General features: G+C 38.7%; 5 protein-coding genes across 8 annotated transcripts in view; 4 read left to right on the top strand and 1 right to left on the bottom strand.

The window, feature by feature from the left end:
• Positions 1 to 14,136, top strand: part of LOC106653885 (papilin) — a 77,665-nt gene extending 63,529 nt beyond the window's left edge. For 2 of the 3 annotated variants that reach the window (XM_014373513.2, XM_014373514.2), the window contains exons 11-37: positions 145 to 488; positions 819 to 1,001; positions 1,234 to 1,407; positions 1,476 to 1,664; positions 1,743 to 1,884; positions 1,956 to 2,080; positions 2,157 to 2,511; positions 2,584 to 2,880; positions 2,959 to 3,399; positions 3,470 to 3,827; positions 3,899 to 4,587; positions 4,673 to 5,029; positions 5,211 to 5,387; positions 5,475 to 5,654; positions 6,732 to 6,902; positions 7,037 to 7,252; positions 7,388 to 7,558; positions 7,645 to 8,091; positions 8,692 to 8,904; positions 9,106 to 9,270; positions 9,654 to 9,893; positions 10,001 to 10,332; positions 10,911 to 11,061; positions 11,389 to 11,898; positions 12,353 to 12,508; positions 12,583 to 12,696; positions 12,783 to 14,136. In XM_014373513.2, the coding sequence (XP_014228999.1) occupies positions 145 to 488; positions 819 to 1,001; positions 1,234 to 1,407; positions 1,476 to 1,664; positions 1,743 to 1,884; positions 1,956 to 2,080; positions 2,157 to 2,511; positions 2,584 to 2,880; positions 2,959 to 3,399; positions 3,470 to 3,827; positions 3,899 to 4,587; positions 4,673 to 5,029; positions 5,211 to 5,387; positions 5,475 to 5,654; positions 6,732 to 6,902; positions 7,037 to 7,252; positions 7,388 to 7,558; positions 7,645 to 8,091; positions 8,692 to 8,904; positions 9,106 to 9,270; positions 9,654 to 9,893; positions 10,001 to 10,332; positions 10,911 to 11,061; positions 11,389 to 11,898; positions 12,353 to 12,508; positions 12,583 to 12,696; positions 12,783 to 12,994 (7,109 nt within the window). In that variant the 3' untranslated portion in view covers positions 12,995 to 14,136. The remainder of the gene's footprint in view (positions 1 to 144; positions 489 to 818; positions 1,002 to 1,233; positions 1,408 to 1,475; positions 1,665 to 1,742; positions 1,885 to 1,955; positions 2,081 to 2,156; positions 2,512 to 2,583; positions 2,881 to 2,958; positions 3,400 to 3,469; positions 3,828 to 3,898; positions 4,588 to 4,672; positions 5,030 to 5,210; positions 5,388 to 5,474; positions 5,655 to 6,731; positions 6,903 to 7,036; positions 7,253 to 7,387; positions 7,559 to 7,644; positions 8,092 to 8,691; positions 8,905 to 9,105; positions 9,271 to 9,653; positions 9,894 to 10,000; positions 10,333 to 10,910; positions 11,062 to 11,388; positions 11,899 to 12,352; positions 12,509 to 12,582; positions 12,697 to 12,782) is intronic. The other variant, XM_014373515.2, reaches the window with a different exon arrangement.
• A 1,644-nt stretch (positions 14,137 to 15,780) lies between these two features.
• LOC106653800 (potassium/sodium hyperpolarization-activated cyclic nucleotide-gated channel 1-like) lies at positions 15,781 to 17,902 on the bottom strand. Its single transcript, XM_014373379.1, is given in 7 exon segments — positions 15,781 to 16,292; positions 16,379 to 16,570; positions 16,640 to 16,830; positions 16,896 to 17,053; positions 17,123 to 17,309; positions 17,393 to 17,614; positions 17,688 to 17,902. Coding segments are annotated over 7 exon segments (1,677 nt in total).
• Positions 17,903 to 18,052: 150 nt separating this feature from the next.
• Positions 18,053 to 20,795, top strand: LOC106653853. Its single transcript, XM_014373447.2, has 5 exons — positions 18,053 to 18,472; positions 18,558 to 19,356; positions 19,442 to 20,070; positions 20,147 to 20,255; positions 20,323 to 20,795. The coding sequence occupies exons 1-5, from the start codon at positions 18,367 to 18,369 to the stop codon at positions 20,534 to 20,536; spliced, it is 1,857 nt and encodes a 618-aa protein (XP_014228933.1). The 5' UTR covers positions 18,053 to 18,366; the 3' UTR covers positions 20,537 to 20,795.
• Positions 20,796 to 21,038: 243 nt separating this feature from the next.
• LOC106653848 (DNA repair protein RAD51 homolog 1) lies at positions 21,039 to 22,689 on the top strand. Its single transcript, XM_014373442.2, has 2 exons — positions 21,039 to 21,271; positions 21,407 to 22,689. Exons 1-2 carry the CDS (start codon positions 21,185 to 21,187, stop codon positions 22,340 to 22,342), a joined length of 1,023 nt encoding a protein of 340 aa, XP_014228928.1. The 5' UTR covers positions 21,039 to 21,184; the 3' UTR covers positions 22,343 to 22,689.
• A 157-nt stretch (positions 22,690 to 22,846) lies between these two features.
• On the top strand, positions 22,847 to 26,196 carry LOC106653842 (dipeptidyl peptidase 3). Of its 2 annotated transcripts, none has more exons than XM_014373433.2 (4): positions 22,847 to 23,167; positions 23,779 to 24,076; positions 24,145 to 25,891; positions 25,973 to 26,196. In XM_014373433.2, the coding sequence occupies exons 2-4, from the start codon at positions 23,801 to 23,803 to the stop codon at positions 26,128 to 26,130; spliced, it is 2,181 nt and encodes a 726-aa protein (XP_014228919.1). In that variant the 5' UTR covers positions 22,847 to 23,167; positions 23,779 to 23,800; the 3' UTR covers positions 26,131 to 26,196. The 2 variants fall into 2 exon arrangements, with proteins under 2 accessions (XP_014228919.1, XP_014228918.1); XM_014373432.2 differs by lacking the exon at positions 22,847 to 23,167 and adding an exon at positions 23,300 to 23,522.
• Positions 26,197 to 26,299: the final 103 nt, after the last annotated feature.

The raw sequence follows: 26,299 nt of genomic DNA, 5'->3' as shown, positions 1-26,299 counted from the left end.
TTCGAAATGCCATCCATTTTTTCTGTATATTAAATTTTTCCCATCAAAGACACAGCTTTATTAAATCACGAAATTCCAATCCCCCTGTAAATAAGAAAACCCGCACAAATGACGAAAAAAAATGTCCATCTAATACCTATACAGGACACCAAACGCGCAAGGTCAGCTGCGTTAAGCGGCGCACGAATCAGCAAGTCGACACGAAGCTCTGCGACCCGAATCTCGAGCCGTCGGACACGCAGACTTGCGGCACCGGGCCGTGCGAGCCGCAGTGGACAGAGAGCGAATGGAGTAATTGCACCAAACAATGCGGCGAGGGCGGAGAGCAGACGCGCACCATACGCTGCGAGCAGATTGTCCAAGGTGGCGTGCCCACTGTAGTCGACGATTCTCAGTGCTTGCAGACTCTCGGCCCGAAAGGAGAAACCAAACGAGAGTGCAACAAAGGCAACGATTGTCCTCTGTTTCACGTTGGACCCTGGAAGCCTGTAAGCGATCGAAATTATTATTAATTAATTGAATTTAATAAGGAAGCACACATAACGATAACAGATTTCAAAAATAAGGGGTTCCTTTTATCTTATCTTTTCCAATAATAGTTTATATAATGAGAACGGATTGTTTTTCAAAAAATTTGAAATCCTCGTAACAAATTAATTATTTTTAATTTTTTGTTAATTAGTTCGTTTAAGTAAAATTATATTTCAATTTATAAGGGGTATTTTGTTTATTTAGAGGGTAAAACTAAATTAAAAATATTTAAATATTTACATTTTATTTTCTAATTAAGATGTTTATATGAAAAAAAATGTTTCTAGTGTGACCACTTGTGCGGACCAGGTAAACAAACAAGAAAAGTCGTATGCTACAGAAAGGACGATAAAGGAAAAATTCAAGTGCTGGACGATTCGGCTTGCGAGGGAGAACTTCCCGAGAAAGAGAAAACTTGCGAATTGAGACCTTGCGAAGGAGTTGAATGGGTCGTATCTCCATGGAGTGGCGTAAGTTTCCATCGAACTTTTGCATTTACCTCATAAAATAAAATTCCACTTAGCATTTCGGCCGGAGTTGAAAACTTTTAGAAAAATGAATAAATTCATCGTTTTTAATACGGCCTGCGATGTTTATGAAAATCCCTTCCTAAAATATCGGTTATAATCACCTTAACTACTAGCATACTTATTTAATTTGCTCGATTTTTTTCTCTCCTCTTAATCCTTTCCCAACTTACAGTGCAGCGAAAAGTGCGGCCTTACGCAAGAAACCAGAACCGTTCAATGCTCGACGGAAACTGGTACCGTCTATCCCGATTCGATGTGCGATAGTGCAAAGAAGCCCAACGCAACGAGGGAGTGCGAAACTTCGAAAGACTGCGAATACCAGTGGATTAAAACTCAGTGGAGCAAAGTAAGCTTTGTATTTAAGATTTTCCTCGAGCTTTTATTTATTATTCACGCTTTTGTGTAAATGTTTAGTGTTCGGCGGATTGCGGTACAGGAGTGCAAACCCGTAAAGTATTTTGCGCTACGTTCGAAGATGAAAATACCATGAAAAAAGTACCCGATGAGAAGTGCGATACCGAACAGAAGTTCAATGTAACGAGGGAGTGCACTAGCAAGGACGAATCTTGCAAGGGAGAGTGGTTCACCGGACCGTGGAGCGCGGTAAACATATCTTCATTCATACATTCAATTTGTTTCTTATTTTTCAGAAAAATAAATTAAAATTTTTACCTTTTCTAGTGCTCGAAACCTTGCGGAGGTGGTGAAGCGACGCGGAAAGTTGTCTGCGTTAAAGATAATAAGGTAGTGTTGTCTGACGAGTGTAACTATCAATCAGTCATGCAAGACACTGAACCATGCAACGTGCAAGCATGTGAACAAGGTATGATAGCAATGTCGTAATTACATTGATAGATTACTAAGCAAACAATTTTATGTTTTTTTTCCTTCCAGATGAAGTAATATCTGTGGACCCAGAAAAAGTGACAGCTTTGATGGAAGACGTAGAAGAGCTTGAAGAGTGCGAAGATGAAGATGATGAAGGCTACGTTACTGTTCATCCCACATTCGATTATGAGGTAAGGATAATAACTTTCCGTTGTATTTTTTTCTTTTCAGAACAACAATGTTTGATTCTTGTTAAAATTCAAATAGGATGAGGATTCACTGGCAGAGGCAGAAGGAGAAGGAACGGAATCTTCGTCGATGAGTTCTGACAGTGGAACCGACTTTACAGATTCAAGTAAAATGAGCTCAGACGATGAAATGATGTTCAGTGACGATCCAAATCGCGGTGATACACCACTGCCATTTAGCACTGACAGTGGTAGTGGCACAGGCAGTGACGAAGAGGTATCTATTTTCGCTACTTCGTCAGGATTCGAAGGTAGTGGCACAGAAGATATGTCCACCACTATCATTTTCGGTTCTACTGACGGAATGGATGTGTCCGGAACCACCGAAGCTGTCGACGGCTCCACTACCACTTCACCAGTTGGATCTGAATCTGGTAGATTAACATTTTAAAAATACTAATACTTGGTTGGAGTAAATCATTTTTAACGAATTCCTCATTATTTAGGCGTGACGGATGGTGCATCAGCAGAAACAACCACTGTAGGTACCTCAGATTCCACAACTGAAGCCCCAGTAAGTGGAACAACAGAAATACCTAGCGAGGTATCGACAGAATCTTCAGGAAGTACAGACGCAACCACAGTTAACTCGTCGGATCAAAGTACTGATGCCCCCGCTAGTTCAGAATCTTCAACATCAGAAATGCCTGATACAACGCCTGATACCACTGAGAGTCCACAATCTTCCACAGATAGTTCGATAGAGTCTAGCACAGTATCAAGTGATGTCTCTGGAACAACGCGTAAGAACATTTCTATAGAGGCTTGCCTATTAATAAAATGATTTTTTTTTAATTTTGTAAATGATTTTTTTTTACTAGTGAGCGTATCTGAATCTGATTCGAGCACAGAATCAAGTGGCGCTACAACTGAAGCTGGAACCACTGAAGCAAATGCCGCTGGAACTACCGAAAGCTCAACGGAAGGTGCTAGTAACACCGACTCAAGCAATACTGCTGAAATGACAACATCGGCATCAGTCGACTCGTCTACTATCGTCAGTGGAGAAACTCAAGATGTAACAACCACCGAATCAGGAACCACCGAAAGCGGTTTCGAAACGAGAATATCTGTAGACAGTTCGGAAACAACCGAATCATCGGAAAGCAGCGAATCCGGTATGACAACTGAATCTGGCATGACAACTGAATCGGGTATGACAACCGAGTCTGGAGAATCTATGGGTACCGATGAAACTACTATCAGCGGTGCATCTGAGACGACTCCTTCAGGTGTATCTACAGCAACTGAAACTTCCGATAGTAAGTTTCATTTTGCAAATAAATTAAAATTGTGTAACTAAAAATTACAACTAACCATGAACGCTTTTAGTTATCGACATCTTCACGACTGTCGATCCCGTAATGAAAGCCATCACAGACGAACACAAGATCAAAAAGTGCAAACCTAAAAAGAAAGTCGAGTGCAAAACTACGGAATTCGGCTGTTGTTACGATGGCGTTACTCCAGCTAAAGGTCCTTACTCCGCTGGCTGCCCAACAGCCCAGACATGTAAGGAAACTAAACACGGTTGCTGCCCCGATGGTGTATCAGTCGCTACAGGACCAAAGAACAAAGGTTGCCCAGATCAGCATTGTCAAGAAACTCTATTTGGCTGTTGCCAAGATGGTGTCACACCAGCCGAAGGCAATGACTTCGAAGGATGCAAAAAACCATGCAGCGAAACTGAGTGAGTAATAAATAAATTAACCTCGAGTACAACGATAAATTGCTTGATACAATAATAATTTTTTTCATTAGATTTGGCTGCTGTCCCGACAAAGAAACACCAGCCAGTGGAAAGAACTTATTGGGATGTTGCAATACCACCAAATTCGGATGCTGTCCTGATCAAATTCACGCTGCCAAAGGTCCCGATCTTAAAGGTTGCAGAAAAACTCAAGTCATCGACTGCGCCAAAACAACTCACGGCTGCTGCCCCGATGGTCAAAGAGCTGCCAATGGCACCAACTTCGCCGGTTGCGGCGTTATCGATACCAAAAATTGCACAAAATCCTACTTCGGATGTTGTCCCGACAACGTCACGGCCGCATTGGGACCAAGGGGCACTGGTTGCCAGAAATCTTGCGACAACTCAACTTACGGTTGCTGCGAAGATGGACAAACACCGGCTCACGGACCTAATCAAGAGGGATGTTGCTTGTCGAGTCCATTTGGCTGCTGTCCCGACAGCGTATCGCCAGCTCGCGGTCCCGACTTCTACGGCTGCGGCTGCCATTACTCCAAATTCGGTTGCTGTCCAGATAATTCTACGACAGCCAGAGGACCGAACAAGGAGGGTTGTGGCTGTCAGTTCACCGAGCATGGCTGTTGTCCAAACAGATTCACACCAGCTACTGGACCCAACTACGAGGGGTGCAAGTGCTATACTTATCAATTTGGCTGCTGTCCCGATGGAGTCACTACTGCTAGAGGACCCAACGGTCAAGGTACGAGGACATTTCTAATTAAATGATTCGAGTGATATACCTATCGCTATATAAGAAACTTATTACCTCGTTGTTTTTCTTTTAGGATGTGGTTGCGAAAATACCGAATTCAGGTGCTGCTCCGATGGTCGCACCCCCGCTCAAGGTCCCAACTTCGCTGGCTGCACTTGCGACGCTTCCAGATACGGTTGCTGTCCAGATGGCGTGGAAGAGGCTCAAGGCAAGAACTTCGAGGGCTGCGTCAAGGTGCCATCGAATCCTGGCGCCGCTTGTGGATTACCACGAGACCGAGGCACGTGTCGCGACTTCACAGTCAAGTGGTTCTACGACACCGAGTACGGAGGTTGCTCCCGCTTCTGGTACGGAGGTTGCGAGGGTAACGACAACAGATTCAAGACTCAAGAGGAATGTAAGGCGATTTGCGTGGAGCCTAAAGGAAAAGGTAAGTTGTAATGTTGGAGACACGATCGCTTCGAATAAAACGTTATCGAATCATAAGCACGGGTAGCTTTTCCACTAAAAGAATTGCTCGCAAATAATGTCGAGTGCTGTCTAAAAGACGTTTTTGAGTAGGGAATTTTCTATTAAATTTCTTGAATTGACAATATGTCCTTACGATTCAGATGTGTGCAACTTGCCCAAGATCACTGGTCCATGCGAAGGATACTATCCAATGTGGTATTACGACGCCGAAAGGAGACAGTGCGGTCAGTTTATACATTCGGGCTGTCTTGGTAATGCCAACAAATTCCAGACTCGCGAAGAATGTGAAAATCTGTGCGCCGAACCACATGACGCCGGTAAGCGATTCCACACTATAGTACGAGTCCATTTTCCTTCATTCAAGAGCACGAAAATCACGTAAATCCCTTCGTTTATTTGTGCAGATCCTTGCTCTTTGCCCAAAGAAACTGGACCTTGCGAAGGTAATTTCACACGTTGGTACTTCAACAAAGAATCGCAAAATTGCGAAACTTTCAAATACGGTGGTTGCAAGGCCAACAGCAATAACTACCCAAGCGAATCTGCTTGTAAAAATCAATGCTTACAACCAGGACGTAGTCGAGGTGAGTTATCAATTGTGTTTGTCTCTACTATATATAACTTTTGAAGGGTTGTGTGCATTTTAAGTGAATTTTCATAACTAATATTGAGAAGATTATTACAATTTATCTACGGCTTTATTTTGTAATTTTTTCTACAAAATTAGATATACGTTCTAATGTAGGGCAACAGTATATAGTTCATATTTTGTTCGTATAAAGGAACGTTAAATAAATGTCTGAGCTAGATTGCACTTGCAAAGGGTCGTGCAGTTATAAATGATATAGTCCACGTGAAATATTAAAATCACGAGCTCCATTAAATTGACATTCCTCCTTGTTTTCTCAAGAAAATATATACACGCTCGAGCGTAATAACTATGCAGACGAGAAAATCATGGCTCTGTACTTTGAGCCTTCTAAGCATCACCCTTTTAGTGCTTTCCTGAATGTACGTATTTTAAAGTCATGCAATAAAAGCCTTCAAGACTTAGGGAAGTAATTTACAAAAGTTGAGAAAAACTTGTTTGTTGTCACGTAATATAGGTGATTTTTGATAGGTTGACTCTTAATGATTTATAAAATTACTTTATATAAAATCAACCAGCAAAGTTAATCATATACGGTTGATTTTTAATCAAATCAATTGTCCCAAAAAATATTAAGCCGCTTCTGGCATCATTTTACTTTCGAAAGTTTTTACTCGAAAAACTTTACTTCAAACTTGGAATAAATTGATTTTACACATTTTTTATGCACCCCACCTGCTGTAGACCCAAAACCACTTTTATTGATAATTTTCCCTTGCTTTAAACGTGGCTTTAATTTCTTGTGAATATATAATTTATTGTCAGTAGAGGCCCTTATATTCCTATAAAACGTTAAATCGTGTATATGTATAAAGTTTACTGCACACTTGGAATAATTCAAGCCCATAACTAAAATTAAATTGAGGTGATGGTACAAATAGATAATGTTTTTTTTTTTCATCTAAATCATAAGATTTTGCTTTTTTTTTAAGTAGACATTAGAAACATAATAATGAATTTGTGCATTAATAAAACTAACACGCTTTGTTTGTTTGTACGTGACCAAAACCAGAATCTTGCTCACTGCCACGCAACGAAGGTAATTGCACTGGCAAATACTCAAATTGGTACTTTGATCAGCAAGAGAACCGATGCATGCCATTCTATTACACTGGATGCGGCGGCAATAAAAATAACTTTGCCTCCAGAGAGGCTTGCGAGGCTGATTGTCCTGGCAAGATCGGTAAGGCATACTTTTTGAGTGAATTCATATTTGCACGCTTGCCATTTATTCCTCTTTTTGTCCTACTAAAATCTTTATTGAATACGCTCAATGGAATTTTTCGTTAATACTCGTGTCGAATGACGAATCAACAGAACAAGACGTCTGCCTTCTGCCGGCGTTACTGGGCGAGTGTCACAACTACACGCAGCACTGGTACTTTGATTCTTTCGAGCAGAAATGCCGACAATTCTATTATGGCGGCTGCGGCGGCAACGGCAACAACTTCCAGACCGAAGGCGAATGCATCAACAGATGCGAGCGGCCCGTGCAGACACCCACTCAGACGCACCACGTCGAATTCCAATCAGGTATGTGGCGCACGTACCGCACACGAGTTATACAGGGCATACGTATATATATAGCAGCTACTCGCGCGGCGTACACTTGGCCTCTTGGCTTATTACTCTATAGGTGGTAATTTTCCTTGCTTCCCTCTCTCGTAGATTTCTGCTTCTTGCCGGAGCAACGCGGCGCCTGCCAAAGCTATCAGAACAAATGGTTCTACGACAGTCGCGAGGGCATTTGCAAACAGTTCGTGTACGGCGGCTGCGACAGCAACGGAAATAACTTCGACTCGAGGGAGGAATGCGAGTACCGCTGCGGAGAGGTCCAAGGTAACGCGTGTCACTCGAACGAATGACATCTCCAACGCGACGTCCGTCACGATTAACGCCATGCTAATTTAAATTATCGTATACAGATCCGTGCACGATGCCCGTACTCGTTGGACCCTGCAACGGAACGGTGCCCGCCTTCTACTACGACCACCGCACGGACCTGTGCTACGAGTTCGACTACAGCGGCTGCCAGGGCAACAAGAATCGCTTCGTCGATCAGGACTCGTGCGAGCAGCGCTGCCAGAAGCGCCCGGCCGAGCGTCAGCCGCAGAGGCCCCACTACCAGCAACCGACAGGCACCGACAACACCAGCATCAACAGTCTGCGGCCCGATCATCCGGAGGCGCTCAGCCCGTCGTGCCTCGAGCACGTCGACGCCGGGCCCTGCGACGGCGACGTGCACGCCTACTTCTACGACGCCGACAAGGCCAGGTGCCAGGCCTTCATCTACGGCGGCTGCGAAGGCAACGCCAACAGGTACAGCAGCGAGGAGCAGTGCGAGAGGCTCTGCGGCACTTTCCGCAATCAAGGTAAGTCACCCCCCTCGCGCAGATAAAAAAAAGTCCTTCTGGATTTTTTATCAATCATCTATATGTTAGTGTGTATCGTTCAAAATTAAGCGCATTTGTTCCATCGGCCAATGGGTCTGAAATTTAATTAGAAGTTAATAACTTGGAAAGTAGAAATGAGCATGATGTATTATACCTACGGGGCAATTTTCCGCTCGTTTAATGAATTTACAGGGAGCGCGCGTAAGAGTATTGGAAACCGTATCAAGTAGTGCAGATTTTCATCGTAAAAAAAAAAGAATGCTTCAGACCTAAATCCAGTTAATTGAACATTGTATATGTATATAATGCTATATATATTGCATGCGAGAATCGGTTCTATTTCTCAAACCATCTAATGCACCTCCATCAATGTAATTTGTGCAAATTATCGTCATTCAACATAAATACAATTGCGCATACCCATTAACATCGAATTAAATAAAATATCAAGTTAAGCCATGAATTTTTGAAGGAACTCATTAGTGCAGAGCTTCGAGAGCTCGCTTATATTATACACAAGCGCACGAGTGCTAAATTTGAATTATAATTATATAATTTATTTTTTTAAATTCCTTGCAGACATCTGTCATCTTCCGGCCGACCAGGGACCTTGTCGCGGATCCTTCGCCAAATTTTACTTCGACTCGAACTCAGGTGTTTGCCGCGAGTTCTATTACGGCGGCTGCGACGGAAATGCTAATCGCTTTAGTTCTCGCAACGAGTGCGAATCCGTTTGCATTCATCACGAGGAGCCCGCGCAATCTGGCAACAAAACGGCTGTCGGCGAAATAAGTAAGTTCAGCCATCCCACTGCACCCCGTAGGCGTTATGCGCGGCACTTCATTCCAGCGCCTGAAATTTCCCTACTTACTTTTCGTTCTTTTCCCCAACTTTCCCAACTTTCGAACGGGTGAAATTTTATTGGTCGACGCAAAAAATTTTTTATTCACTGTCATGTAAATTTCGCTATGTGTGTATGTGTGATCGATATAGCGATATGCAGAGAGCCGGTTGACAGTGGATCTTGCTCTGCTGGAAATTACAAGAGGTTCTATTACGATGACGAGTATCAGACGTGCAGGGCGTTTATTTACACTGGTTGTGGTGGAAATCGTAACAACTTCAAAACTGTCGAGTCTTGTCTTAGAGTTTGTAGTCGTAAGTCAGCAGTCAATGAAAAAATTTTCAACGATTTTTTATCTGCTTCTTTTTTATAAAAAGTGACTTGCGCATCACCATTGTACAGAGAAAATCTCATTCCTCCTTATTGCGTAAAGTCACTCACGCTATACCCCTAAAATAGGCATTTTAATATTTTATATCCTGCTTTGCGACAACAAACCATAAAAAGTATGGTCTTATTGTAAATATACATATTTTTCAAAGCTAAATTTTGACATATTTATACCTTGATAGTAGATACAAAAGCTATTGCTGCTGTATTATACAATCGCTGTGACCTCAAAAATATTTTTCCAATTTATCATCAGCATTAATTTAGCAGAAGCTAAGTCCTAATTGAAATTTCGAACGATTCTTAGAAATCAACTCGATCCCCGACGATACCCAGGACAAAGAGAACCCGTGCGCCGAAGCCATCGAGCACTGCCGCCAGCTCCAGTGCGCCTACGGCCAAGAGAATTACGTCGATCGCGAAAATTGTCAACGATGCCGCTGCTACGAGCCCTGCCAGTACGTCTCGTGCCCCGAGGGCAGCAAGTGCGCCGTCACCATCGTCAGCACCGAAGAGGGCAACGAATACAGGGGCGTGTGCAACCCCAGTGAGTATAAATCCGAATCCCCGCATCGATCCATCGACGATCGTCCCGTTTTCTCGTGTACTTTTGACGAATCAAAAATTTATTAATTTTTTTTTTTTTTTTTGCAGTCACGAAACCAGGCCGATGCCCGCAAGTGTCGAACAGCACCTACTGCGATCAGGAGTGCTACACCGACGCCGACTGTTACGGCGATCAGAAGTGCTGCAGCAGTGGCTGCGGCACTTCGTGCTTGAATCCGGCCACCGAGGTCGACTATCATCAGACCACCGAGTCCAACAGGATAGAGCAGGAGGTCGTGCCACCGGGCGCGGTGCAGGCTCAAATTCAGCAGCCGGCCTCGCCGAACGTCAGCGGCGAGGAGGGCGGATACGTCACGATGAATTGCGTCGTCATTGGCTATCCCAGGCCCGTCATCATCTGGAGAAAGGACGCCAAACAGGTGAGTCTCAGATAAGAATTTCAAATTCCTGGTAGAAATATTAACAATTGACTAATGATAAAAAAATAACCATTCAAAATGTTTTAAAATAAATGATTATTTTTCTTGTTTTTGGCGATTTTTCGAAAGCAATATTGTTGAAAAGATTAAAAGAATTTTAAATGTCTTGAGAATGTAAATTTAATTGTTTCTAAAAAGTTTTACTAGTTTCTAACTACTTTTGAGGCATTATTACTTCAAGCGTCTACCGCTAGATGGCGAATACCACTTTATCTAATAATCTACAAGTGGCAAAGTACAAATAATTGTATAAATCAAAGCACGGTTATGAAGTAAATTAACAATTATTTAATGTTTCCATTAATGAAATGCCACAAATATCATGTTCGACGGCGATTCACACTAATTTTTGAAATGTAGAGCATCATATGGTCCCAAACTCCATTTCTAAACACCTTCTTACGTCGACGAAAACTTTTCATTGTCCAAAAACTATACATAGTTATAAAATGTTGGGCATTTAAACCATGGATTGAGAAATCTGTGGGATTGCTAATCATTTTCTTTTCTGTCAATAGATTGGCTCGAACGAAAATAGACGCAGAATTCTGGACGATGGATCTCTGCAAATTATCAATTTGTACCCGTACGACAAGGGTGTGTACGTATGCACAGCCGATAACGGAATTGGTGCTCCGGCGAGAATAGAATATACATTAGACATCACGGGTAAGTACCGAAATAGCTTCTCACATGGTTGATGGTTGACAAAAGGGGGTAGAAACACACTAACTTTTGACCGAAGGACTTGTAGCTTTGATTAAAATCCGTACTCGGATTTAAAATAACGGATTGTAATGGTTTGATCAGTATTTTTGGGCTCTATTAACTTTAGCGATACTTGATTGAGTTATAAGTTCGCTTGTAACCGTATTGAAAAAAACTAACAAAACTCGCTTGTCACACACACACACACACGCGCGCTTTCTCACTGCTGCGTTGCTGCTGCTGCTGTTGCTGGCGTGTCGCACTTGCCTCGACAAAAAAAATACGCAGAGCCGCACGAGAACCCGCCGAACATAATCGACGAGCCGAATCGGGCGCTGACCGTGAATCTGATGTCGCCCTCGGTTCTGCACTGCTACGTGGTCGGCTGGCCGAGGCCCACCGTCTCCTGGTGGCGCAACGACAGCATGCTGCCCCTCATGTCGGAGCAGTACGAGCAGGGCTCGGACAACACGCTGCTCATCCGCTCGGTCAGTCTGAGCAATCTCGGCGTCTACACCTGTCACGCGTACAACGGCGTGGGCAAGCCCGCGACCTGGTCCATGACGCTGCAGGCGGTGGGGCCCGTGGCCAACGTCAAGCCCGACCAGGAGAAGTACACGCAGTACCTGGTGCAGCCGCCGCACAGGCCCGAGCCGCCCTCGTATCCCTACAGGCCCAGCAGGAACGACACCCGCGACAATCAGACTCTGTACGCGCCACTGTCGACCACCAGAAATTACGGCAACGTGCCGGCTGTGATACCGATCGAGGCCACCACGCCCAGGCCTCGCTACCCAGGTAGGCATATGACTCGCCCCGCCAATTACGCATACGAAAATAAAAGTGAATTCAAATAGAGAACACACATGTTTTTTCTTCAAGATTATTTTATTATTACACTAGGTGTAGTTAGCACTGCGTTAATAATTGAGCGCAAGCCATTCATAGTAACCATTTAATTATAATGACTATTAATGGGTTGTAGTTTTGGTACAAAAAAAGCAGCTAATTGCATTAATAATCTGCAGTAATTAATATGCAGTAAGCTTTATTTAGGTTTTACGCTTGGTTGTAGTGATTTGATTTTGAGAGTTTTTTTTACTGGGAGCTGGGAACGAGAATGGGCAATCGAATGAAACGAGAAATTAAACATTTTTCATAAAAATATAATGCACTATCGTTCGATTGCTCTATTCAGCTTTTTCACCCGCAAAAATGAAATATTCATTATTTTTCTTCGCACTCGACACAGTACCGTTGCAAGTCAACATATCCAGCTCGCAAGTTCAATTCCCCGAGAATGGACCGATATCACTGAAATGCAGCGTAACTGGATCGCCCGAGCCACGAGTCATTTGGTACAAAAATAACATTCCTATTTACGAGGACGACAGAACCAGAATTTCCCGTAAGCGTGATTTATTATCATTTTATTTCGTCGCATATGAATCGCTGTCCTATAAACGATTGATACATTTTTAGGTACGAACGAATTATACATTTCGCCAGCCAATGCCAACGACACTGGAAAATATCGCTGCGAGGCGGATAATCAATATTATCAAGCATCGGACGAAATCGATATTCGTGTAGCAGGTACGACCTCAATACGCACATAAATTTTAAAAATCTACCAAAGAAAAAGCAACGAGCTACAATAATATGACTCGCAATTCACGCAGGTGTCTACATCGACCCGAACTGCCAGGACAACAAGCGCTACGCCAACTGCAGCCTGATCGTGGCCGCGAGATACTGCCAGCACAAGTACTACGCCAAATTCTGCTGCAAGTCTTGCACGGAGGCGGGTCAGTTGGCGGCTCGGCCGAGCATAGCCCCGTACTCCGAGGAGCATCAGCAGCGCGTCAAACGATCGCTATTCTCGTTCTTTTAAGCACGACGATGATGATGACCAACAACCAAGCAACCGATCGACACACCGACGAGCGCGCGGATAATGTAAAGGGTCCGCGAGCAAATTGATTTTCCCCAAAAAGCTGCGCAGACTTCAATTAATAAGTGACTACTACCATATCGATATATAGAATGCATCGAACGTTGCTATAGCTGCGGAAAATTAAATTAGCGCACTGCCAAAGCCTTAGGTCGTCTATATGTAGATTTATTTAAGATTAAGTTGATGTGGACGATGTGGGGGATAAAAAGCATTGTATGAAGAACCAAAATTTCGTATAAGAAACATTTTTCTGACAAATAATTTTTAATGTACAAAATATATCTTTAACGTGCTAACGATGCCATGTTAGATTCTATGTATGGACTGATCTAATGCTATAACTTCCTAGTCTAACGAACTCTGCCCTCATACGGGTTCATCGGACTGCAACGGATTTACTTTTGCCAAAAGTTTGTACGATTTTTCATCTTACCGTAATTCTTTTTTCGCTCAAAATTACATTATTGTGGCAAAATTTTAAAATATTTATGATGGATTAAAGCGTGAAAACTTCCAAATCATTTTCCCGATGGAAAATAATAACATTATCATTGCCACGAAATTCAATGAAGCTTCTGTACATTTGTTATAATTAAGTTTGAATCTTTTAATGAAATTATCAAATCGCTTGCGATGGAAAATCATATCTACTGAACTTTTTTTAACTGACTTGAAAAAAAAAATTAGTGGTTGAACCACTTCAGTCTACAATCGAAATTTTATAGAGTGTTTAGCAACAAAGGCAGATTTTCACGATCAATAAATAGTTTAAATAACCAAGTATCGAAAGTTTGAACACTTTTACAGTTCAGCCATTACCGATTTTGATAATTTGCTTATTCAAAATATTTTATCATTAAAATTTACGATAACGTTAAGCTTATGAATTTTTGTACGACTATGTTATATTGTGAAGTATTTAATAGTTTTTATTATGTAACAACAGCGCCTATTTTTGCTATCTTGTCAGATTACTAACTGCAATGTAATTGTAATGTTATATTTCAATATAAAAAAAATGAATACTCTATGTAAGATGTTATTAGTAATACAAAAAGATCGTAATTTATTCCAAACAATCGTATGTTTGTACAGTTTTATTAAATTTGCTAATTATTAATAACAAGAAAAAGTAAAAACTTTAAGTTAAGTAATAACACTATTGCATTTACGATTTCGTTCCTGTGACACCGCTAACCAACAATTGTAAAAATGACTAAAACTGTGACTATGAAGAAGAATCTTTCGCTGTATAATATTTACAAGCGTAAAGACTTATTAACATCAAACATTTTCAATATCTTGTGGCTGGTGCTATTGACTTTCTACGTGTCAGCCTAAAGTCATTCTGTATCTACAAAAATACATTTTTACCATATATAGATTTGAGTACGAAGCATATTCAATTTTTTACCACGAATTTTATGTCATTTGTAACAAATGTGTGTTACATTAATTTGAACCATGTATGATTATTTAATTTAATCCTGGTCACGAATCATGTGCCTTATAATAATAACTACAATGATAAGAAAATATCACGAGTTGATGACCTTCGAGTTTTACGAATATCTTGAGTTAGTTTTTAAATTAGCGGTATTTAGAATTTGATCTTAAAAACAGACCATCAATCTAGATTTGAGAAGAAATACTCAAAGAACGATTATTCCAATTGAATTACCTGCTTTTTTTGAACAGAAAATAATCAAAAGATATCACAAGTAGCTATATTACAAAAACAAACAGTGACCATACTCTTGTTGTAAAAAGTGTAGGTGTAGAGAGAATTTTGAAAAGTTGTATAAACCGATCTTCCAAAAACTAACTGACTCTAAACCTATTAGCAGAAATATTTTGTACTTCCTTTTACTTTTGTACGAAAACCCTCTTTGACAAGGATTTCAGAAAAAATCTCGGACTGATATTCTCGAGTTCCCTAAATGTTTATATATAAATACATGTGCAGTAGATTGAAAACAAACAAAAAAAAAACAGAATATATGATATATAATTAATTCATATCAAAATATTAAAATTAATTTACTGTTAATCTAAATGTTCATCTCAATGAATTAGATCGAGAAGTTTTCATAAAATCCGTAGTATCGATTTCAGACCCAAAGAGGATGCATTATCGCATGATATCATTAACATACAAACTGACTTAGATGAATTAAAATTCGAAAAATTGACTAGACTTTACAATTAATTATCACGACGAGTGTGCGAACTTGAAAGTGTCGATAACACGGATTTTTCTAAAACTAACTTTTATAAGTGTTTCAATAGCTACGTAAGGCTTTGAAAGAATTACATTATAAATAAATATCAAAGGTACATTCAAGGGTCAAGGTAACTCTTGACAAGATTAACAAAAAAATCATATCTTCAAAATATAATATTATAGTCGTTGGTCGAATTGACTCCATTGCTATGAATCAATGGCAATTTAAATATCTCATACTACACATATGAATCTTTTAGTAAAAAAAATCTTAATTATACTTGTTAGAATTTTTGTCGTAGGTGTTTAAAAACAAATGAATACAATGAAATCTAATGATATAAACATAAAAAATGATATATTACATGAAATACAATTTCACAAGACGATATATTATACGGAATGAATGCCAATGTACGAGTATATTGTATGGACAATAATATTATTATTACAATTAAGGTCCTCAAATACAGAATTAAAAATACTGACTGGGGAGTTGTTATTTCTCGATCTTCATCCTCTTGGACAAGCCGTAGCTGGATTTCCGGGGCATGTTGCGATGTATGTACTGCTCCTCGATGAGCAGGGTGCGCTGCATGCGCTCGGTGGCGATCTGCTCGATCTTGGCGAACAGCTCGCTGTGCACCGCGATGCACTTGCGGAAGTCCTTGCGATCCAGCCGATACACCTCGCAGACCTCGATGGCCACGACGCTGGCCACTCGGCGCTGGTCCTGCACCAGCAGGGCCACCTCGCCGAAATGAGCCCCGTCCTCGAGGAAGCAGACCTCTTTGCCGGTGGGCGTGAGAATCGCGACCGTGCCGCTCGACAGGAAGAACATGCAGTCGCCCTGGGTGCCGGCTTTGATGATCATGTCCTTGGCGAGATAGAGTTCGCGCTTCAGATGCGTCACCACGAGGGTGAGGATGTTTTTCGGCAGATTGTGAAAGATCTCGACGCTCTCCACGAGCTTTTTACACGAGTGCAGAATGACCTCTTGTCGCAACGAATCTTATTTCGTTAGAATATGTGAAACAATCGTTTGCATGAGATTTTGACGAACCGAATTAGAAGATTGTAAAGGAATATACTAATACCAGATAGATGCGAAAGAAGAGTCTCTTCTCGAAAATAGCTGTTCCTGAAGCGATATCGGTAATAGGTCATGATCCTCCGTTTCATGTACGTGGGCAGTTGTTTTTGTCTCGAGTACGCCGCGACCTGATTGAGCACCTGCTCGTACTTCGATTCCGAGGAGTATTTGTCGGCCACGATCTGCAGCAGCACGACTGCGAAAAGCACAAGGGGGGGAGAAATGTAGCGCAGGAAAATCGGTACAAAATTACAATTTCACTCACTTATGAAGTAACTCTTGAAAACTCGGCCAAGAATCATGAGCAACGTGCAGACCATAATGTGGCCGACGACCCGAGGCTCGATGCCCCCGAAGCCGCTGGCGGTGAAATGCTCCAGTACGATGAAGACGGCCCGCTCGTAACGGCGCGAGATTCCCGTGATCTCGGATCTGCTGACTATCCAGCTGTCGGTGCTGCGTGGGTATATAATAACGCGTGCCAGCCCGTGAATGTGAAATAGCATAGTGGTCGACGAGACGAGGTATGATATTATACCGACCCTCCGTGAAGTCTGTCCTCGGCGAACATGTCGATGCAGGGTATGACGCTGCAGATGCACGTGAACCAGTGGATTATGTAGGTGTAGAGGATCAGCGTCAAGCACAATTGACAGATGATGCCTTGGCTGTCGAAATACTGGGGAAGCAAAAAATCGATTTGATCGGTATGATCCGTATCGGTATGATCGGTTCGATCGACTTTTACCATGAAAACTTGCTTCACCAGTGACGTGAAGGTGAAATAACGAAAAAGCTTGCACAAGGGTATGAGGTTGATCAATGCCACGATCAGCGAGCTACCGTCCCCCGGCTTCTTGCGCCATCTCAAGGTCATCAAGTCGTAGGGCAACGACGTGAACACGTCGAGAAACAAATAGCTTTTCAGGTACCTTCTGCAAATTTCATTCGAATTTTTCGCCTTCTTTCGGTATGACTCGAAAGAAATTGCACTTAACACGACTTGTATAATAAGTACTTGAATATGAGTTTATGATCCAAGATAACCGTGGAGCTCTGTTCGTCGTAGTAACCCGTAAAACACTGACAGACAATATCTACCCAATGAAAAAAGTACAAGTAAACGTTAGCCATATCCATATTGACTTCCTCGTAATCCAGCACGACGAAGCATATAAAGAACGGCACGGTAACAAACGATATGGCGTAAATGATGAGCATAACTGCGTCCCAAAGAAGTCTGCAATAATATTAACAGAACAGTCTGCTGAAGGATTATCGAATTCTCCAACGATTTTTTTTAAATCGATTACTTGAGTTTACTGTAGGGGTGAATGATCCACCACCGCTCCGACGATCGGTGACGTTTCATGTCTTTGACGATGCTGGCATTACTCAGGAGGTGCTCTTGACACATAGGGTGCTTCCTGTAGATCGTAATCCAGTTCCACAAGGCATTGTTATTTTTTACCGATATCAAATCCTTCGACACGTGATCCTTCAATTCACAGCGGTGAGTGTAAAACATAATGTAATCCGCACAGATTGCTCAACCACGTCCGTATGACTCAAATCATTTTCAACATTTTCAACCGCTAGCAGACATTTCAAATGAAGCTCTTACGTGCTTATTATACTTATGATAATATTTAAAGCCCACTGATGCGCGGCACCGGCTGCTAACATGTTTGCATTTTACATAACCTAACTTGGCTTTTACCGTCTATTTTTCACGTGTGTGCGGTGTGTTGTGTACGTTTGTTATTTGTTGTAAATCATTGGCATTGTTGCTGTCACTTGACGAAATTTAAGTGGGACATGTGCAAATATTTCTTCCATGTGTTTTGATTAACGAGCATGTTAATATACTATTTTAAAACCATCTAAGGAACTTTTGATAGCTGATTTGGAATTTCAACTCGATTATCATTTAACTGTCCGAGTATCTACTCATTAAAACATTTAATTTGTCCGTTTTGAACAAATCGCACAATGTTTTCTCGACAATTTTTACGATTGACAAGTAATTGTCGTAGGTTCAGACTCACAGTTCCTCCAAGGATTATTCATGGTATCAGTAAAATGGAGATCAGTCCATGTAAGATATAAAAATATTTTAAAAATACTTGTCTAATAATAATAAAAATTATTCTATTTCAAATTAATTAATTTTCTATTTTTAGATACCACAAGAATGTCAAGTACTCAATTTAATAGCAATAATTATGACCTGCAATGTGATACATCAAACATAGAAGTCCCTTTTTCTGTCAAAATTTTATTAGAGTCTGATGCATCAATAGCTATTGGCCATGACATTGTTGAAGCAATGACTGATTTAACAAAACTTCACAAATTCAAACGAATCCCCATGAATCAATTATCACAGCAAAACTTTTATAAGGACTTCTTTAGTTTTGTAGAAGAAAATGCCGAAAAATTAACAGTTTCAGAATCTTTAGAGGTCATGAAAAATTTAGTGAAACTTCAAGTTCCAGGCTCATCAAAAATCGTATACTCTGTTTTAAAAAACTTACAAGGAAAAATAAAAGATCTAAGCATGATAGAGTATAATATATTATCTGATCAAATGAATAAAATGACAAGGTCTACATTAACGAAACCTTTGAAATTGTTGATGCAAAGCCATTTTGTTTCCTGTCTTTTAAATAAATCGAAAGAAAACGACTCACAGTTTTTAGCACAAGCATTGAGATATTGTTACAAAAATATGAATGATAAGAGAATCTTAGAAATTATTGCTGACCAATTACAGCAGCTAAATTTTTCAACTGTACCTGTTTCTGATGCTCTTTCCATTTTTAAATCATTTTCTGCTATGCAACATATAAATTTTTCTGGTTGGGAAAGAATTTTAAAGAATGTAATCAATATCTGCAGCAAAAATATTCAACAGATACGTACATCTGATTTAAAAATTATTTTGTATCGTATGTCTGTGAAACTTCAGAAAAAAGACAGGTATTATGCGGCAAAACATATGAAACTTTAATTAAACAATTAGTAGTTAATATTTTTTATTAATGATTATACTTTTATTTTTCAGGATTGAAGAATTGTATAATAGTGAGCTATGTGATGAAATAGTTCGTGAAATAATTAGCAGAGATGTAGGTTTTGATAATGCTTTAGATTGTTTGAAATATTTAATTGAAATCAGGCATACAAGCATAGATTTGTTAAATTACTTGAGCGCCAAATTTTATGATAGTAAATACTTATCTCGTAAGATAATTTCAAATGAAACACAAAGTTTATTAATTTTATTGAACGCAATGTCAGCAATAAGATATAAACCTTTAGTATGGACAGAAATATTTGGAAGTTTAAAAAAAAGCTCCAAATTACCAAGAATGCCTATAGAGACTTTGATTGTGTACTCTCTTCACCTTGCAGTATTGGACTGTTTTGATAACAAGATTTTAGAACAATTACTCTGCTATGAGCATGATATTGAACCAAATAGTTATATAAATTGGGCTACTATAAAACTTTGCCAAATATTGAAAACTCATCCTAATTATAATGGTCCTTTACCATCAGATAAGCTAATAGCATCATTTGCAAATATGGTTCCAGTGAGGAGAATTTTCATGCAACCAAATCTCGAACATGCTTTAGGTGGATCTGACTATGTTATATCAAATGTTAGAACTAAATTAAATCATTCTATCGGTAAGATTTTTGAAATAATAGCTTTATTTAAAATATAACATATAATTTGAAACACTATATTTTTATCAATTTTCAGATTGTGTTGTAGCTTTCAATAACGGACATCCTATACCCATTAATCAAAATCAGGAAAATAAAAAGATTCAATATTTAGAAGATTTGAATGTTCCAGCTGGTAGTGAAATGTATGTGAAGTTAAATAAATTATTCCTATAAGTTTTTTATGAATTTAATTTTTGATATTTCTTACAGTGTTGCAGTTGTAGCCAGTCATCCTAGTTGGTATTCTCGAAATAAAAATGAAATGATTGGTGTTTATTCATGTTATTTTGAAACTTTGGAGGCATTATCATATAAAGCTGTTATTGTACCAGAAAAAGAATGGAAGACTCTACTTGATGATAACAAAGATCAATTTTTACTTGAAGCCTTAAGAACTAAATTAAACAAAGAAATACATTGCTAACCATAATTAAATGTATTTATATTTGTTTATAGTTTTTATTAATTGTAAAAAGTGTAAATATTACTAACTTATGAGATAGTAACATTTTTACATTATGAATGATTTATAATTTGTTGCAATGATTGTTACTTGTAGTAATTAAAATAATGTTTCCACGAAATTCAACTTTTGATCGATCTTAATAATAAGTTTTAATATTTGGTCAAATATTTTATTATTGAACTGCAAAAGTACGGCAAATAATTTATGAAATTTTTTTGAGGAGGTAATAAAAATTAAAAAAGTATATTCATGACTATAGCAATGTTTTATAATTATTAATTACCTATAAGATAAACTCAAATTAAATTTTCATGCGATACTATCGATATTTCACTATTCGAGAAATTTCGAAAACATCAACAAGTGCGAAGCGCGCGCTGGTCGGATAGTGGGAACATTGCAAATATACCTTAAGGGAGGGGGAATGAAACTCTGAACGACCGTTGGTTAATATCGCGGATCCATGGGAATTGACTGAATTCTAGAGAGTTTGAAATCGAAATCCTGTAGAAACCTGTAGTCTATCGGCTCGCATTATTTGTGTTCAGATATTTGATATCTGTAAAACTTATCTGAATTTTTTTAATTAAAACGTTATCATCGACAATGACAACAGAAGCTGCGAGTACGGCCGCCGTGGAAGAAGATTTGGACGACTGTCAAGGACAAGCTAAATTAATCAAAACTTTAGAAGTACGTAATATACTCGATTTAACCTAGGAAATAATTTCGATATTTTTTTCCTGATTTTTTGCAATAACTCTTTTGTTATTTAATTCTCATAAGTTTTATTTTTAATGTAATTCATGAAATTTTTCTCAATTTTAGGGCAATGGAATCACTGCTGGTGACATAAAGAAGTTAGAAGAAGCTGGATATTATACTGTAGAGTCAGTAGCTTACACTCCTAAAAAAGTTTTAATATGTATTAAAGGTATAAGTGAAGGTAAAGCAGATAAAATATTACAAGAGGCTTCAAAACTTGTTTCAATGGGTTTTAAAACAGCAGCCGAAGTTCATATGATCAGAGCAAATATAGTGTATATAACTACTGGGTCTGCAGAATTAGATCGTCTTCTAGGAGGTGGAATTGAAACAGGCTCAATCACAGAAATATTTGGAGAGTTTAGAACTGGTAAATCTCAACTTTGTCATACTTTAGCAGTGAATTGTCAATTACCTGTTGACATGGGTGGTGCAGAGGCTAAATGCATTTATATTGATACTGAGGGTACATTCAGACCTGAAAGATTAATTGCAGTAGCTGAAAGATATAACATAAATGGAGACAGTGTTCTTGACAATGTTGCCACAGCAAGAGCTTATAATTCAGATCATCAAACACAACTTTTAATTAAAGCAAGTGCTATGATGTCTGAGTCTAGATATGGACTACTGATAATAGACAGTGCTACTGCACTATACAGAACTGATTTCACTGGACGAGGAGAATTAGCTGCTCGGCAAATGCATCTTGCTAGGTTCCTCAGGTTACTATTAAGATTAGCTGATGAATTTGGTTGTGCAGTTGTGATTACTAATCAAGTAGTAGCCCAAGTTGATGGAGCTGCAAGCATGTTTGGAGGAGACCAAAAAAAACCTATTGGAGGCAATATTCTTGCTCATGCCAGCACAACCAGACTTTACTTGCGCAAAGGGAGAGGTGAGACAAGAATATGCAAAATTTACGATTCTCCTTGTCTGCCAGAAAGCGAAGCTACATTTGCAATTAATGCAGATGGAATTGGTGATGTAAAGGAATAATCGCCTTTATTTCTCATATGCATATTCTAAAGAAATTTTCATATTATTTTTGTTGTCCTTGAGTATAAAAATGAATGATCCAAATAGTCTTATAGAAAAAAATTAATTTAAGAGTTTGTATCGAAGACTTTGTATTGCATTTAATATTATTTCCTACTATACATTTTAAGAAAAGTTCATGAAAATACCAAAAACTGAATATTGTAAATATTGGAAGATTCAAAACAGTTTTAAATGGTTTTATGTCATTTGATCCAAGAAGACAAACAAATGTCATTGTGTTGCTTTTACTTATCTGTTAAAAACAGTATTGTTTGTAAATAAAACCACCAAAATTAAAAACCATATTTTTCTGTCACTTTCATTTATGATAATAAACAAACTTAATTACGCTCTATAAACCCAGAGTAAAACACAAATAAATGCTTCCACAGGATGTGGTGCGTATATATCCTGATAAGAATTTTTGCGTCCATAAGTCAAACCCAGTTTCATAATAAAAAGTCGCAAAAAAAAAGAGTAGCATTAGGGAAAGAGAGACGGAGACAGAGAGCACGAAGAAGCCGCGAAAATAAATACAAAGGCAAGTATATAAAACCGGTATTTCCGCTGATGGCGTAAGTGTTATTCGCGCAAGAAATCTGACAAGAACACGGACCGTACAACAAGGACTCGCTATTTTGCATCGCTCAAGTATAGAGTATAGACGCTTACCAATTCGCGCACTTGGCTAAGGGCTGTCCTAATTTCAAGGTCTCTCTCTGACGTGTACACACCGGCTATCTGTCAGATCTTACTTCTTTTCATCTTGTTTTTTGATACTCGGTAAGTATTTTTGTCGTAATTCATGTACGAATACCGAGCACATCGAATTAAAACTCCTAAATTATGGATTAGTTCTTTGCCAACGATATCTTAGCCACGGTAAAACGAACGTATCATTGTTACCGCCCGGCATCTGTTATTCTGCTACCCAGAAAAAATTTCTTTGTTTCGATATTGTTCGTAAGAAGCGCCACGAACAAATAATGTTCAAATTTTGCAAGTCAAATCTATTCTGGTCCGGTTTGTCTTGCAAACACTTGACGCGGCAGAAGTTGTCGGGTTCCGTACGTTTTTTAACGCTCGGTAAAATTCAAAAGAATTTCGCTCGCAGAGCTAACACAACTTTTACGTTCAGGTAATATTTTCTCAAACCTATTGAGCTATAATTAAAATCGTTTGATTGAATCTCAACTGAAAATATCCTGTTGTATGAAAACTATAAGCAATTTATACTCCTTTAAGTACATTCTGTTCTTTTTGCTTTAAAAACGTAACCTAAAATCGATGATTTGGCAAAATATGTTAATGGAGTATATAGTTTTAAGTCTCATCAATTTAGCAAAAAATGACTTATCAATTAAATTCAATGTTTTTTTTTCATAATTTTTCAGTCAATACCGTACATTTGCCAAAATGAGTGATGACATTTCATTATACACACTACCAAATACACAGCCTATTGTTCAATTGGACTGTTCGACAGCTTTTGAAGCATTAACGCAAAAAGAAAAAAGTTATGCTCATTATCTTAGTCAAGCATCATGGAATGGAGGACTTATAGTTTTTATCCAAACATCACCTGAGTCTCCACTAATCTTTGCCTTGTTGCACAAAATCTTTCTTAATCAACCAATTGAAGATTTGAAAAAATCAGCTCTTGCTGCTGGCCTTACAGACGATGAGTTCACAGTGAGTAATTAGTGAATCTGAAACTTAGTTGACTTAATAAATTTAAAACTTCTTGCTCCTTTTTACAGGCATGTCTAGTCTACGCTTGTGGTATATTTTCAAATTCTGGAAACTATAAATCATTTGGAGACAGTAAAATTATTCCTAATTTGCCTGTTGAAAAGTTTGAAATATTTGTGAAAGCATCAAAAGCATACCAAGAAGATACTACTGGTTTAGAATCTCTTTGGAATAAAATTAAAGAACCAGCATACAGCTTAACTGAAAAAGTCAAGTCATTAGGATTAGGTGACAAGGGATTAACAACATATTTCTCTGCTAATTGCACAGAAGCAGATGCAGATTTAATCAATGAATATATGCAAAAGAAACACCTAGAATCGTACAATGCAAGATGCTTCAAAACAGATGTTAAGGGAGATGGCTTTGAATGCAGGTATGAAATTAGATTAGCATCCACTGAAACTAGCGATGATCCTAGTATTACTCTTCCTGAAGAAGTTTACAAAAATGCCCAGTTTAAAATTACTAGAGGAGATTATGATTTAGTTCTTTTATCAGTTGTTGAAAACTTGAAAAAAGCTAAGGAACATGCTGCCAATGAAACAGAAGTAAATATGCTGAATAAATATGTGGAACATTTTGTTACTGGTTCTTTGGAAGAACATAAGAATGGTTCAAGATATTGGATTAAAGATAAAGGTCCAGCTATTGAAACTTACATTGGTTTTATTGAAACTTACAGAGATCCAGCTGGTCAAAGGGGAGAGTTTGAGGGTTTTGTTGCCATGGTAAATAGAGACATGTCGAAGAAATTTTTAACTCTTGTCAATGGTGCTGAGACTTTATTGCCTTTGTTACCATGGGGAAAGGACTATGAGAAAGATCAATTTTTACGACCAGACTTTACTTCACTTGATGTATTAACTTTCTCTGGATCAGGCATCCCAGCCGGTATTAATATTCCAAATTATGATGATATAAGACAATCAGAAGGTTTTAAAAATGTGTCATTAGGAAATGTTATTCCTGCAAGTATGAAGCAAGATGTTATTCCTTTCGTTAGTGAAGAAGATCAAGAGTTGTTGAATAAGTACAGAGTACCTAGTTTTGAAGTACAAGTGGGTTTGCATGAGTTGTTGGGTCATGGCAGTGGTAAATTGTTCAAAAAAGAGGGAGATAAATATAACTTTGACCAGGAGAAAGTTAAAAATCCTTTTAATGGTGAACCTATTACAAAATATTATCTTGAAGGTGAAACATACGATTCAGTATTTGGTGCATTGGGATCATCTTATGAAGAATGCAGAGCTGAAGCAGTTGGTCTTTATCTAAGTTTGGAAAAAGAAGTCATAAAAATATTTGGTTTTGATGGTGCTGACGCAGAAGATATAATTTATGTTAACTGGCTTTCTTTACTTTGGAATGGCTGTGCACGTGCTTTAGAAATGTATCAACCATCTACTAAGAAATGGCTGCAGTCGCATTCACAAGCTCGTTATGTATTACTCAGAGTTTGCATGGAAGCTGGGGAAGATTTCATCAAAGTTGAAGAAACAGAACCAGGCAAAAATTTGAGATTAACAATGGATAAGTCCAAGATTCATACCGTGGGTAAAAAAGCCATTGGAGATTTCTTGAAAAAACTGCAGTTCTACAAAAGTACAGCAGATGTTAAAGCTGCTCAAGCTATGTATGAAAAATACAGCGAAGTTCCGGAAACTGGTTCCCATCCATGGGCTAAATGGAGGAACATCATTCTTGCACACAAGCAACCAAGGAAAATATTTGTCCAATCTAATACTACCATTGATGGTAAGAAATATGAATAAACTTATTTTTTATTTTGTTTTCCAAATTTTTGCATGTAACTAATTTGATTTAATTTATTTTTAGAATCTGGAAACGTTGTATTGAAAAATTACGATGCCACTTTTGAAGGACTTATTCAATCTTGGGTTGAAAGATTCCCATCACCCAGTTCATCTGACAATCTTATTAAACTGTGGGAAAAAGATCAGGATCATTTCCCAATGTCAGCTGTTAAAAATTAACTCACTATTGAATGTATTAATTAATAAAGCATTTATTATTAATTTATGTCAAAATATTATATAGAACTTTTCCTAACGTTTATAATTATAACAAAATATGCTTCTATTGAATTTCACAAAATTGAAAATTATGTATTTGAATAAAATGTTAAATACATAAAATAAACTG

Source organism: Trichogramma pretiosum, unplaced genomic scaffold (assembly GCF_000599845.2).
Source record: "Trichogramma pretiosum strain Unisexual culture from Peru unplaced genomic scaffold, Tpre_2.0 scaffold11, whole genome shotgun sequence".
NCBI lineage: Eukaryota > Metazoa > Arthropoda > Insecta > Hymenoptera > Trichogrammatidae > Trichogramma > Trichogramma pretiosum.
Note: the sequence above shows the minus strand (reverse complement) of the source record. Positions and strands in the feature narration are given on the sequence as shown.

Excerpts from the sequence above, each read along its gene's own strand:
- LOC106653848 (XM_014373442.2), top strand. The coding sequence starts at position 21,185 with ATGACAACAGAAGCTGCGAGTACGGCCGCCGTGGAAGAAGATTTGGAC. Across the intron at positions 21,272-21,406 it reads AATTAATCAAAACTTTAGAA|GGCAATGGAATCACTGCTGG; the intron begins GTACGTAATATA and ends TCTCAATTTTAG.
- LOC106653842 (XM_014373432.2), top strand. The coding sequence starts at position 23,371 with ATGTTCAAATTTTGCAAGTCAAATCTATTCTGGTCCGGTTTGTCTTGC. Across the intron at positions 24,077-24,144 it reads TTACAGACGATGAGTTCACA|GCATGTCTAGTCTACGCTTG; the intron begins GTGAGTAATTAG and ends TCCTTTTTACAG. Across the intron at positions 25,892-25,972 it reads ATCTAATACTACCATTGATG|AATCTGGAAACGTTGTATTG; the intron begins GTAAGAAATATG and ends ATTTATTTTTAG.
- LOC106653853 (XM_014373447.2), top strand. The coding sequence starts at position 18,367 with ATGTTTTCTCGACAATTTTTACGATTGACAAGTAATTGTCGTAGGTTC. Across the intron at positions 19,357-19,441 it reads AAACTTCAGAAAAAAGACAG|GATTGAAGAATTGTATAATA; the intron begins GTATTATGCGGC and ends TTTATTTTTCAG. Across the intron at positions 20,071-20,146 it reads TAAATTAAATCATTCTATCG|ATTGTGTTGTAGCTTTCAAT; the intron begins GTAAGATTTTTG and ends ATCAATTTTCAG.